The sequence below is a fragment of the Chiloscyllium punctatum genome, chromosome 46 (genome assembly GCF_047496795.1).
Source record: "Chiloscyllium punctatum isolate Juve2018m chromosome 46, sChiPun1.3, whole genome shotgun sequence".
NCBI lineage: Eukaryota > Metazoa > Chordata > Chondrichthyes > Orectolobiformes > Hemiscylliidae > Chiloscyllium > Chiloscyllium punctatum.
Genome location: NC_092784.1, coordinates 47,253,074 through 47,267,102, shown reverse-complemented (window position 1 = coordinate 47,267,102; position 14,029 = coordinate 47,253,074). Strand labels below are relative to the sequence as shown.

Below are 14,029 nucleotides of genomic sequence, written 5' to 3'. Positions count from 1 at the left end.
GAATTGGCTGGCCAAAAGAAGACAGCGAGTGGTAGTGGATGGAAAATATTCCGCCTGGAGGTCACTGACCAATGGTGTCCTACAGGGATCTGTGCTTGGGCCTCTGCTCTTTGTAGTTTTTATCAATCACTTGGATTAAGAAGTGGAATGGTGGGCTAGTAAATTTGCTGATGACACAAAGGTCAGTGGTGTTGTAGATAGTGTCGAGGGCTATTGCAGGCTACAAAATGACATTGACATGATGCAGCAGATGGAGTAGAATCTGGAGAAATGTGAAGTGATTTATTTTGGAAGGTTGAATTTGAATGCTGAATACAGGATTAAAGACAGGATTCTTGGCAGTGTGGAGGAACAGCGGGATCTTGTTGTCCATGTACATGGATCCCTCAAAGTTGCCATCCAAATTGATAGAGTTGTTCAGAAGGCGTATGGTGTTTTGACTTTCATTAACAGGGGGTTTGAGTTTAAGAGTCATGAGGTTTTGCTGCAGCTCTAAAAAATCCTGGTTAGACCACACTTGGAATATTGTGTCCAGTTCTGGTCGCCACAATATAGGAAGGATGTAGGTGCTTTAGAGAGGGTGCAAAGATTTACCACGATGCTGCCTGAATTGGAGAGCTTGTCTTATGAAGAGAGGTTGAGTGAGTTCGGGCTTTTCACACTGGAGAGAAGAAGGAAGAGAGGTGACTTGAAAGAGGTGTACAAAGTAATGACAGGCATAGATAGAGTAGATAAATTTTCCCCAGGGCAGAAATGGCTGTCATGAGGGTTCATGATTTTAAGATTTTTATAATTGATTGGAGGAAAGTGTAGGGGAGATGTCAGAGACAGGTTCTTTAAGCAGAGAGTGGTGTGTGCGTGGAATGCACTGCCAATGGTGGTAGTAGAGTCAGACATATTAGGACATTTAAGCAACTGCTGGCCGAGCATGAATGGCAGTAAATTGAAGAGTGTGAAAGTTAAGTTGATCTTAGATTAAGATAAGTGCTCAGCACAACATCGTGGGCTGAAGGGTCTGTACTGTACTGATCTATGTTCGATATTCTATTGGAATTGTTTGATTGACTTCAGGAGGTGGTGATAAAGAGTGAGTTCGCCAAAGCCCAAGTCACATTTCTGAGTCATGTCATTGGACATGGAAAGATGGCCCTTCAGGATATGAAAACAAAGATTATTGGGGAGTTTCCTATGACACCTACAAAGGTTCCTGGGATTGAGAGTGATTTTTATCAGTAGTTCATACTGAATTTTAGCAACGTGGTTCCTCCACTGACTTGTTAAAGAAGTGCAGAAAATTTCAGTCGATGAAGGAATGCCAGAAGGCATTTGACAGCCTGAAAGCTGTGTTAACCACTGCCCCAGAGTCAGCCACACTTAATTACACAAATCCATCCATCGTGAGTAATATGGGTGTCAGGGCTTTACTCTTGCAAGAAAATGACAAGAAGATAGAAAGACCTATTCAGTATTTTTCCAGGAAGCTGAATAATCAGCAACAGAAATATTCCACAATTGAACAGAAGACCTTGAGCTTGGTTCTGGCATTGCAGCATTGCAACATTTATATTGCAGTAATGTGTCTGAGATAATTGTATATATTGATGAAGATTCCTTAAAAGCTTTAGGAAATATTTAAGGATAAAAATTGCAGACTGTTTAGATACAGCTTATTATTGCAGCCATTCCTTATATTTGTGGCAGGACAAGAAAATGTAATTGCTGATGGATTGTCATGACTGGATTAAGGAAAACGGCGGGAATAGACATACTGAGCTGGAAAGTAACAGTGAATATTTGCATGCTTAGAGTCAATGTAATGTGTCCGTATTGTGTAGGACTAAAGCTTTTTTAAAAGTGAAGCCAACTTTCTTTATTGATCATGATTTGGAGATGATGAAGGAGCGTCGCTCCGAAAACCCGTGTGCTTCCAACTAAACCTGTTGGACTATAACCTGGTGTTGTGTGATTTTTTTTTTCTTTATTGATGATCCACTTCTCTTTAAGGGGGCAGGTGTGACAATACTATGTCTTTAAGAGATGTATTTTGTCCTGGATTTTATTATGAAGAGAGATTTTATGTCTGAGGTGCTAAACTGTCGATCTGGAATCCATAGTTTGCGAGGCCTTGGGTCTTTTTTTCAAAGTAGGTATAGTGGAAGCAGCTTGAATGGGTGGGGCCAGCTCCCATACAACCAAGATTTTTAGTGTTAGTTTTCAGTAGTAGCAGTTGCTAGTCTTGAAACTGGATGTGAAAGCTTTATCTTTCCTCTCTCAGTTACAGATAAAAACTGAGAGTTCTATTTTAAGAATACAAATAGAATAGTTAGGGGTTGTATTTTAACACAATTTATGAATAAAGTCTGTTTTGCTTAATATCAAGTAGTTTGACCAATTGAATTGCATCTGGAACCAACACCTTACACCTACCTTTAAAATAAGAAAAAGATGAGGGTGTAGATGATCTTCTGAATATATTTTGGGTAGGTTTGGTCTGGTCTATAATACTTGGATCTTAATTTGACATTTAAAAGTTTTGTAATGGTGTTTTAGGTTGTACGCTGTAAATGTTTCTCATTCAATATTTACATTCAATCTGAAAGTAATTTATAACAGATGCAAAGTCCCTGATCCTGGGCTTCAATTCATCCTGTTTTAAAAAACACTCTACAAACTGGAACCAGAAAAGACAAGTAAAAAGCACCTCTTCCCTTCTGCAATGAATTTTCACGCTGCCTCCAAAGTTCCAGAACTATAGACTCACTCGGGCTGCATCTTACTCGGGTTCCTTCAATTTACCATCATTGTCCATTTGTGTAAGACAGAGAATAAGACAGACTGTGAACTGATACGACTGAGTAAAGCAGTGAGTTCAATACAGCTTGAGTCTAACAATAGGGTGTATTTAAACACGTCACTTGGTGTGACAGCAAACAGAATCTATTGTACACTGACATAACTATCAGCTCCATTGTAGCCAGGCCTCGCGGTGTCTCTATATGTAACATAAAATTAAAATGCACCTGAATACACCTAAAACAGTAATAACAGTTAAAAAAAACTTTATTCGGTTAAGATACAATTGGTTAAGAATTGTAATTAATTATGAAATGGTTCATAAAATTTCAAGAACCTGCTCTTTTGCAAATGTGCTATAATTTTAAACCCTGTTAATCAACATTTCCACTTCAATCATGAATCTTCTAAAACATGTTTGGCATAAAACAAATCCAAAATGCAGGGTGTAGCACCAATATCTATAATACACCACATTATCGTCAGTTTGCAAAGAGACATTGGAGTTAAAGCAAACACACAGTAGACCAAAAGTGGTTGGCACTAGCATCGAATGACCCAGGGTAGAGTGGGAACACAAACATTATTCTCAATTCCTTCAATATGTACATATATGAGTGTCTTGTGTGTATGTGTTATATCCATGTTTCTGATGTGTAGGTGGTTTGTTATGAGACAATGTGTGCATGTGTCGATATCAATATATACATTTGTCTATGTGACTGAGCATGTGTGTGACCTTACCGGTGAAGCCCATAGCTCATAAGAGAATAAAAACAATAATTCTGTGATGAATAAAAAAACCTGTCTTGCAAAGCTGGAAAAGCCAACAGAACACAAATGCAATTTTTTTGATTAATTGCACATGTTGCAGTCACAGACAGACAGAGAGAGAGACACACACAGAAACACAAACCAAAAATGCTCTTGTCCCTGTCATCTTTCAAGTCCTCAGGGGGGTTATCTTGTGTTAGTCTAATTGAGAAAATAAATGAGGATCTCTTATTACTTGGTCCTCTTTGGTTTGGCTGATCTTTAAGAGACAAAATTGGCCTGAAGCCCCTCGGGTACCATTGATGATTGTCATGCCTGGGCACATGGTGCCCAATGATTCCTGCTGGGGTTTGCAGGGTCAATGTGGGAAAGACCCACACTAATTGGCAACCATAGGATGTAGGAGCAGAAGTAAGCCATTCAGCCCATCAAGGAGAGCATCTCAGCAGCAGAGGTTAGCTGGACACTGCCAATGTTTGGCAGGGGAGCACCAAAGCACATCTGCCCAGCCTGTGGAAATGTTTGTGCCCACTTCAGATGTGAAGTTGAAGGGCTCAAGACCTCTGTACCAAATGTGCTTCTCTCTAACTCCTGAGCAAACAGTTTATTTTGCTTTAACATGGAGCCCACTCCATCAGTGAGAGGGAGAGGAAGAAGGTGTGGTAAGGCATAAATACCCTTGAGGTGAAAACAGTTAAAAAGCATACAACACCAGGTTATTGTCCAACGGGTTTGTTTAGAAGTACGAGCTTTTGAGGTGCTGCCTTACTCAGTCATGTCAGTTCAACAGGTGGTTGAGAAACAGGACCATAAGGCATAGAGTTTATAGCAAAAGGTCATGGATATATTAAACAAATTTAGATTAAGTCTTTCATCTTTTAGAATGGGATTTGCTAGTTTTGGTTCTTTAGTATGTAAATCCCAGAGCTCCTTTTGAGTTACATTCTCAAGATATCTTCAGCTTTTCTAACAGTAGGTGCCACCTCAGCTCAGACAATGCATTAAACATTTGAGGTTAAAGTCTGTCTATGTCCCAATGTTGAGTCAGATTGGTTCTATTTCTAAAGTGGGACTTACAGAATCTTACATCAGCCTCTCTCAGATCAACGTAAACTCAGACTACAGTCCATATAAATATATCCTCATTTAATCTTAATTTCCCTTCACTTCTGTTATAACTTGATGCCAGTGGAATAAAGCATTAATGTTTCATCATCTTTGTGTGTTAAAATCTCATTACAATAGCAAGAAAGTTCAGCAAATAATTAACAAGGCTAATAGAATGTTAGCCTTAACATCAAACAGGATGAAGGATAAAAAAGGAAATGTTTTGCGACAGTAAGATGGGCATTTGTGCGACTGCATCTGAGCACTATTTAAATTACAATATTACGAAAGGGTTCCACTTACATCAGAAGTAATTCAAAGAATGTTCGCTCAGCTGATTCTTGGGAGAAAGTGGTTGCCTAATGTGGAAAGGTTAGGACTTAGACGCATTGAAGGTATAGAAGCTTGAACACACACACACGCACACGCACACACACACACACACCAGCAAGTTCAATAATAGCTTCTTCCTTGCTGTGATTTGACTGACGAATTGATTCTTGAACTTCAAATAATGCTGATCTTGCTAATGTTGATCTTCATTCCTGAACGTTGATTTTCCTGTTCCTCATATGCTGCCTGACCTGCTGTGCTTTTCCAGCAGCACTCTAATCTACACTCTGATTTCCAGCATCTGCAGTCCTCACTTTTGCCTAATGTTGATCTTGCCTAGCTCACGCCCTGTGCCATGTAACCCGTATGTCTCTGACCAAGTTTTATTTCACCCTATGATCTATATGTTCTTGCTTACTATGATCTGTCTGTACTGCTTGTAAAGAAAGCTTTTCTTTAGTAGATCGGTCAAATCAAGGGGGCTTTTATTATGTTGGCTGCTTTCAGGCAGCGAGAACTACAAATGATTTGATCGATGGAAGGCTGGTTTAGTCCTTTGTGTTAATTGTTTACCAATTGTGTTTGATTATGTGCTAATGGAAAACATTAATTGGGGTCTCAATTGAGTACATGGAAAGAGCCATTCAAGGGCCGTCTTGTAGCACAGTGGTAGTGTCCATACCCTTGTACTGAGAGAACTAGCTCCAGATCCCACCTACTCCAGAGGTATATTGTATTCCGAACAGGTTGATTTAAGAAAAAGGTCAATTAAAAAAACACTTAAAAACTTAAAAGTTAGAGACATTCACTGAATCTATAGATGGTTGAGTTTGGAGGCATATGCTTGTATAGTTTTACTCTGTAAATAGATGTTAAGATTGGCTCTAGTATAATTCTTCACTGATTGGCTTTGCAGAGTAGAACACTGCACCAGAACCATGTCACGATTGGAGCAAATAAAAACACTGATTCCTTACCTGGATACTGTGATGCCAAAATTCTGATAAACGTTTTCAAGTAATCGGTGAGCTGATTCCATCACAAAGCAAGGCACATAACCCACAGAGTTTGGCTAGATAGTGGAATGAGACAATCGTTAAAAAGCACCCTTTCCCATTAATAACCATCACTGGACAATTTTACCTAGAAAATCCATCAATGGAACAGTCCCAAGAGCAAAAGCCTTGAGAATCAACTTTGTATCGTCTGAAAACAAGCGACATAACAATACTTGTGTCACTGGTGGTGATGCTGGGATTGTACCAGATAGTGATGTCTGGATCTATCCCACAGGAGTTCACAGCATCAGTGTTGGGTCACCTTCTTGATGCTGGATGTATGGGCAAGCACCCCCTGAAGAATGAAACAAAGACTGAAAGTTATATTGCCTCTTTCATTCCCTTTGGATGCTTTACATCTAATCTTTGAAAAAAAGTATCTGTTCATGGGAAATGGGTGTCACTGGTGAGGCCAGTATTTATTATTTGTTGCCCATACCTAATTGCCCTCTAGAAGGCAATGGTTAACTACTTTTTTTTTAAAATCTTGCAGTCCACCTTGTGTAGGGGGTACCTGGAGTGCTGTTCATGGAGAAGTGTTGCAGGGAACTCCAGGATTTGGACTCAGTCACAGCAAGGGAATTGTGATATAATTCCAAGGAAATGTGTGACCTGGAGGTTGGTGATATTACCAGGCTTCAGCTGACCTTGTCCTTGTGATGACAATTTTCCAAGGTTCTGCCATTGAAGCCTTGGTGATTCGATTCCCTGCATCTTGTTAATAATGCATTGTACTCCCACTGTGCATTATTGGTGGAGGGAGAGAATATTGAAGGTGTTAGTTGGGGAGACTGAACAGTTTCTCGAGTGTTGTTGGTGCAACACTCACCCAGGCAAGTAAAGTGTATCCCACCACATCCCTGACTTGTGTTTTGTGAGTCGTGTGGGGAGACTGAGATGATGAACTCCCCACGGCAGGATTGACCTGCTTGATAGCCCCTGAACTTATATAGCGGGTCCAATTCAAGTTCTGGTCAATAGATTGGATCAATGTCTGAGGAGTCAGGAATGGTGCAGAACATTGTGTGAATGTTTTTGCTTATGATGGTGGGATGTTTACTGATGAAGCAGCTGAAGATGGGTTGAGCTTAGGACAAACCCTGAATAATTCCTGAAGAGATGTCTTTGAGCTGGATGACTGCCCTCCAACAATCACAAACATGTTCCTTTGTGCAAGTTAAACTCCAACCAGAGGAGAGTTCACCCTAATTCCAAGTGGCATTCATTTTGCTAGAGCTCCTTGATGCCAAATTTGGTCAAATGTCGACTTTATGTCAAGGGCAGTTTCTCACCTCTGTAGCTGTCTTGTCCATGATATTGATTTTGTCACAGTTGGAACATAGGAAACGTGACACCCCAGTATGCACACAGGAACATCCCATAAACAGCAATGCCAAGTAATTAGATAAACTCTTAACATTTCATATTGAGGACTAAATATTGACTTAGACATCACTGGAAGCTCCCTGTGCTTTCTCCACAGTAGTGCCACCGTAGATTAGTTTACATTCCCTATGGTAAGGAAACAGGCCATTCGGCCCAACAAGCCCACACCGACCCTCCGAAAAGTAACCCACCCAAACCCATTCCCCTACAATTACTCCTGACTAGTGCACCTAACACTATGGACAATTTAGTATAGCTAAGTCACCTGACCTGCACATCTTTGGATTGTGGTACAAAACCCACACAGACACGGGGAGAATGCGCAAATTCCACACAGACAGTCGCCCAGGCAGGAATCAAACCCAGGTCCCTGCCGCTGAGAGGCAGCAGTGCTAACCACTGAGCCACCATGCAATCTTGGTTCTACCCAAGGTCACACATGGGATCTGGGTCTAACATCTCATTTGACAACCGAGCTTGTGGTCAAGAAAGTTTGAATCTGTCTGAGAACAGAGTGGCTTCTCAGGCCTCTTTCCAATGAATGAGGTGGGGGATCAGATTGTGGGATCTATAAATTATCAGAGCAATGGGAAAAACTTCCAAATGGGGTCTCTTTTGGTAATGTCTAAGGTAACATATTCAAACATTCTGATGCTAAATAACTGTGAAGTGCGAGTCTGCTGTGCAAGTATCTGCTGAGTTTTAAAATGTTATTTTATTTTGATCATTACCTGTGACAATTATAATCATGCTGTAGCCATTTTAAATCCATGCACATATTAAATCAAAAATCGTGGTTACAAAAAAAGTGAATCCCATTAGGCATAAGGACCTTTCCAATGTCAGTTTCGGGATGGAAAAATATGGGTCACACCCTGTTGAAGGGTTTGTGAATGCTTCCCACCACACTGTACGAGGGTGGAATTATTTGGCTTTTCTGGTTTGGGACATTTGAGAGGTTGCACTGTAAAAATTAGAATAGTTAAGAAATCTTTCAACATTGGTGCTCAGTTCAAAACACTGCCATCTTCCTACTGCTGATTTCTGATGCTCCCTCACTGAGCAGATGGAGCCCAGTTTTATCATCCTATTTAAAGAATGCTCCTCCAACACTGCAGCACTCCCTCAGCACAGCACTGGGGTTTGGGAGGGGTGGAGCATTTGCTTTGATTACATTCTCAAATCCTAGCATGGCATTTCATGCCAGCGCCCTTCTAACTCAGAATGCTAATAACCGAGCCAAACTGACATTCACAATATCAACAAGCCTGCTTAGAGGCTAGTCTGAATTATAGTGTTTTTAGGCATCCATTAACTCCTGACATTTTGTCAAAGAGGGACGTTAGCACCTTTGGGAAGACCCTGCAATTAAAATTTGCTCCACTGGGTCAGACTCATGATTCTTGGCAACCAACAACTGAAGATGAATTTAATTTCAGCTCCACAACCTTTCTGATATCCTGAAGCAACCACCATTGCCCAATCTGAACCCCTTCTTCCCAGAACTTACCTCACAGTCATTGCCAGTTGCCCAAAATTCCTCAGCAGAGGCCCCAAAGGTGAGGTCTCGTGTTCAATTTCGTCAGCCTTAGGCATCTTTGGTACATCAGGGAGCTACCGGTGCATCAGGAAGCTACCTGTACATCTGGGGTCTAAGCACAGCAATGGGCCAAGTTCATTTCTACCCCCATATGTGTAGCCTGACCCTAAACAAGCCCATCCAAATCTCCACTGTCAATAATCATTTCCACACAGCTCTCTGTGTCAATCATTGCCTTCACCTGTACAGGTCCCTTGTGTATGTTCTGGCACTGGCTGAAATCCTGCCCGACAGATACAGCGGTAACTCCCCAAGGTGTTATGACAAATTGCATTCTTGTCACACATCTTCATTCTCACACTCGTCCACATCTGCATGAAGAGGAAAAAAGGTCACAGCAACTGCTCCAGAGCTGGACTGAACAGACTTGGACTACTCAGACTCCCACTTCAGCCAACAATGGATGACTTGGTTTTAAAAATCTATATTACATAGGACTTGCAGCAGAGAAACAGGCTATTTGGTCCATTAGATAAATGGTGGCATTGATGCTTCACCTAAGGGCCCCTCCATCACTGTCTTACTGAATCAACATAATTTTCTATTCTTTTCTCCCTCATGTACTCAATTACCTCATGGATCGATGCTCAATTATTCCATGCTGTAGCAAGTTCCACATTTAAAGAATTCTGTGGCTGACATGGTTTATACTCAACTCTTCATTGGGTTTATTAGGAACTATTAAATGTGTATGTCTTTTAGGTTTGAACTGACCCCCCAAGCTAGGCTGGATTCATAGAACATAGAACATAGAAAAATACAGCGCAGTACAGGCCCTTCGGCCCTCGATGTTGCGCCAACCGAAGCCTACCTAACCTACACTATCCCAATAACCTCCATATGCTTGTCCAATGCCCGCTTAAATGACCATAAAGAGGGAGAGTCCACCACTGCTACTGGCAGGGCATTCCATGAACTCACAACCCGCTGAGTAAAAAATCTACCCCTAACATCTGTCCTATACCTACCACCCCTTAATTTAAAGCTGTGTCCCCTAGTAACAGCTGACTTCATCAGCGGAAAAAGGTTCTCACTGTCAACCCTATCTAAACCCCTAATCATCTTGTACACCTCTATCAAATCTCCCCTAAACCTTCTTTTCTCCAATGAGAAAAGCCCCAAGTGCCTCAGCCTTTCCTCATACGATCTTCCTACCATACCAGGCAACATCCTGGTAAACCTCCTCTGCACTCGTTCCAGTGCCTCCACATCCTTCCTATAATATGGCGACCAAAACTGCACACAATGCTCCAGATGAGGCCGCACCAGAGTCTTATACAACTGCAACATGACCTCAGGATTCCGGAACTCAATTCCTCTACCAATAAAGCCCAGTACACCATATACCTTCTTCACAGCACTATTTACCTGGGTGGCAACTTTCTGAGATCTGTGTACATGGACACCAAGATCCCTCTGCTCGTCCACACTACCAAGTAGTCTACCATTAGCCCAGTAATCCATCTTCTTGTTACTCCTACCAAAGTGAATGACTTCACACTTAGCTACATTGAATTCCATTTGCCACCTTACTGCCCAGCTTTGCAACTTATCTATATCCCGCTGTAACCTGCCAATCCTTCTTCGCTGTCCACAACTCCACCGACTTTCGTGTCATCCGCAAACTTGCTCACCCAGCCTTCAAGCCCCTCCTCCAGGTCATTTATAAAAATGACAAACAGCAATGGTCCTAAAACAGATCCTTGTGGAACACCGCTAGTAACTGCGCTCCAAGATGAACCTATACCATCAACCACTACCCTCTGTCTCCTTCCAGCCAGCCAATTCCTAATCCAAACCTCTAATGCACCCTCAATGCCATACCTCCGTAGTTTTTGCATTAGCCTGCCATGGGGTACCTTTATCGAACGCCTTGCTAAAATCCATATACACCACATCTACTGCTTTACCCTCGTCCACCTCCTTAGTCACCTTCTCAAAGAATTCAATAAGGTTTGTGAGGCACGACCTGCCCTTCACAAAACCATGCTGACTATCCTTGATCACATTATTCCTATCCAGATGTTCATAAATCCTATCCCTTACAATTCTCTCTAAGACTTTGCCCACAACAGAAGTGAGACTCACTGGCCTATAGTTACTTGGGATATCCCTGCTCCCCTTCTTGAACAAGGGGACCACATTCGCTATCCTCCAGTCTTCTGGCACTATTCCCGTAGACAACGACGACATAAAAATCAAGGCCAATGGCTCCGCTATCTCCTCCCTAGCTTCCCAGAGGATCCTAGGATAAATGCCATCAGGCCCAGGGGACTTATCTATTTTCATCCTTTCCAGAATTTCCAACACCCTTCCCTACATACCTCAAAGCCGTCCATTCTAATTAATTGTGACTCAGTATTCACATTGGCAACAATGTCCTGTTCCTGAGTGAATGCTGACGCAAAGTATTGATTTAGTGTCTCACCAATCTCCTCCACCTCCACACGCAACTTCCCACTACTATCCTTGACTGGACCGATACCTACCCTAGTCATCCTTTTATTCCTGACATACCTATAGAAAGCCTTTGGGTTTTCCCTAATCCTACCAACTAAGGACTTTTCATGTCCCCTTCTCGCTGCTCTTAGCTCTCTCTTTAGATCCTTCCTGGCTACCTTATAACTCTCAATCGCCCCAGCTGAACCTTCACGCCTCATCTTTACATAGGCCGCCCTCTTCCCTTTCACAAGGGATTCCAATTCCTTGTTTAACCACGGCTCCCTCACAAGACCCTTTACTCCCTGCCTGACTGGTACATACTTATCAAGGACACCCATTAGCTGTTCCTTGAACAATCTCCACATATCATTTGTGTTCTTCCCTTGAAGCCTATTTTTCCAGTCCACGCATCCTAAGTCATGCCTCACTGCATCATAATTTCCCTGCCTCCAGCTATAACTGTTGCCCTGCAGTGCACACTTATCCCTCTCCATCACTAGAGTAAAAGTCACCGAGTTGTGGTCACTGCCCCCGAAGTGCTCCCCTAACTCCAAGTCTAACACCTGGCCTGGTTCATTACCTAGAACCAAATCCAGTATAGCCTCACCTCTTGTTGGCCTGTCTATATATTGTGTCAGGAAACCGTCCTGCACACATTGGACAAACACCGACCCATCTAACGAACTCGAGCTATAGCTTTCCCAGTCAATATCTGGGAAGTTAAAGTCCCCCATAACAACCACCCTGCTACTTTCACTCTTCTCCTGAATCATCCTCGTAATACTTTCCTCTACTTCTCTCGGACTATTAGGAGGCCTGTAGAAAACTCCTAACAGGGTGACCTCACCTTTCCTATTTCTAACCTCCGCCCAAACTACCTCAGATGGCAAGTCTTCCTCCATCACCCTTTCTACTGCTGTAATACTATCCTTGACAAGCAATGCCACACCTCCCCCTCTTTTACCCCCATCTCTGACCCTACTAAAACATTTAAACCCTGGAACCTGCAACAGCCATTCCTGTCCCTGTTCTACCCACGTCTCTGTAATGGCCACAACATCGAAGTCCCAGGTACCAACCCATGCTGCAAGCTCACCTACCTTATTTCTTATACTTCTGGCATTGAAGTATACACACTTCAAGCCACCTTCCTGTTTACAGACACCCTCCTTCGAGATCGATGCCATGTTCCTAACCTCCCTACACTCAAGGTCCTGCACCCTAAAGCTACACTCCAGGTTCCCATGCCCCTGCAGAGTTAGTGTAAACCCTCCCAAAGAGTACTAGCAAACCTCCCCCCAAGGATACTGGTGCCCCTCAGGTTCAGGTGTAGACCATCCTGTTTATAGAGGTCCCACCTTCCCCAGAACGAACCCCAGTTATCCAAATACCGGAATCCCTCCTTCCTGCACCACCCCTGTAGCCACGCATTTAACTCTTCTCTCTCCCTATTCCTCGACTCTCTATCACGTGGCACGGGTAACAAACTAGAGACAACAACTCTGTTTGTTCTAGCTCTGAGCTTCCAACCTAGCTCCCTGAAAGCCTGTCTAATATCCTCACCCCTCTTCCTACCTATGTCGTTGGTGCCAATGTGGACCACGATCTGGGGCTGCTCCCCCTCCCCCTTAAGGACCCGGAAAACACGATCAGAGACATCACGTACCCTTGCACCTGGGAGGCAACATATCAATCGTGAGTCTCTGTCGCCCCCGCAAAACCGCCTATCTGTGCCCCTCACTGTTGAGTCCCCAATAACTATTGCTCTACCTTTCACCACCCTTCCCTTCTGAGCAACGGAATTTGGGAATTCTGATCCAGCAACATAGAATAAATGGCAATATATTTCCATATTCACAGGGTGTACAGCTCGAAGGGTAAATTGCAGGCAGTAGAATTTAGTTTAATTGTATTTTGTTGCATTGGGGTTGTGGACATTATCTGCGATTCACACATGCCATTTCATAAAAGAACAGAGTAGAAGAGTGGAGTGGTTATTATGTTAACAGATGCATGTTTGTAAAGTGTATCTCTGTAAGTTAAAGCCTGTAAAAATGTGGAAATATTGGCTTCAGTTCTATATTCAATCACTCAACTTTCTGGAAAATTGCAGTAGTATTTTCAAGAGTCTGATATTCTTGTTCTTCTGGGTATTGGAGATGCATTGAAGTAGTTTTGTTAAGCTGTTGCAAGCATTTTGTAGATAGTGCACATGGCAGTGACAGTGGGTTGACAGTGGAAGTATGAGTACTTAAGATTTTATCTGTGACATTGATAACCAAAGCCGTAGGTACTGCAGTTATGCTACGGTGTTCTGACTGGACCTCCTGTGAGTGAGTGCATTTTGTCTTGATCACTTATTTTCACTTCTTTTCATGCACAGATCCTTCCCTTTAGGGAATAATTGGGAAGGTTTGAAAGGAACAGCAAACTGATTATTAGCTTCCATTAGCTCCCCAACTTCAATGTGTAGGCCCTGAGCTTCTCATCATAGATTAACCCCTCTGCTCAGGAAGCACCCAGTGAAATTCCAGTG

At 42.5% G+C, this 14,029-nt stretch overlaps 1 protein-coding gene across 1 annotated transcript in view; it reads right to left on the bottom strand.

Moving 5' to 3' along the window:
* LOC140468002 (adhesion G protein-coupled receptor E3-like) overlaps positions 1-5,042 on the bottom strand; it is a 61,078-nt gene extending 56,036 nt beyond the window's left edge. Inside the window, exon 1 of the mRNA XM_072564132.1 lies at positions 4,978-5,042. Within this exon, the coding sequence (XP_072420233.1) occupies positions 4,978-4,979 (2 nt within the window). The 5' untranslated portion in view covers positions 4,980-5,042. The remainder of the gene's footprint in view (positions 1-4,977) is intronic.
* Between the last annotated feature and the right edge of the window lie 8,987 nt (positions 5,043-14,029).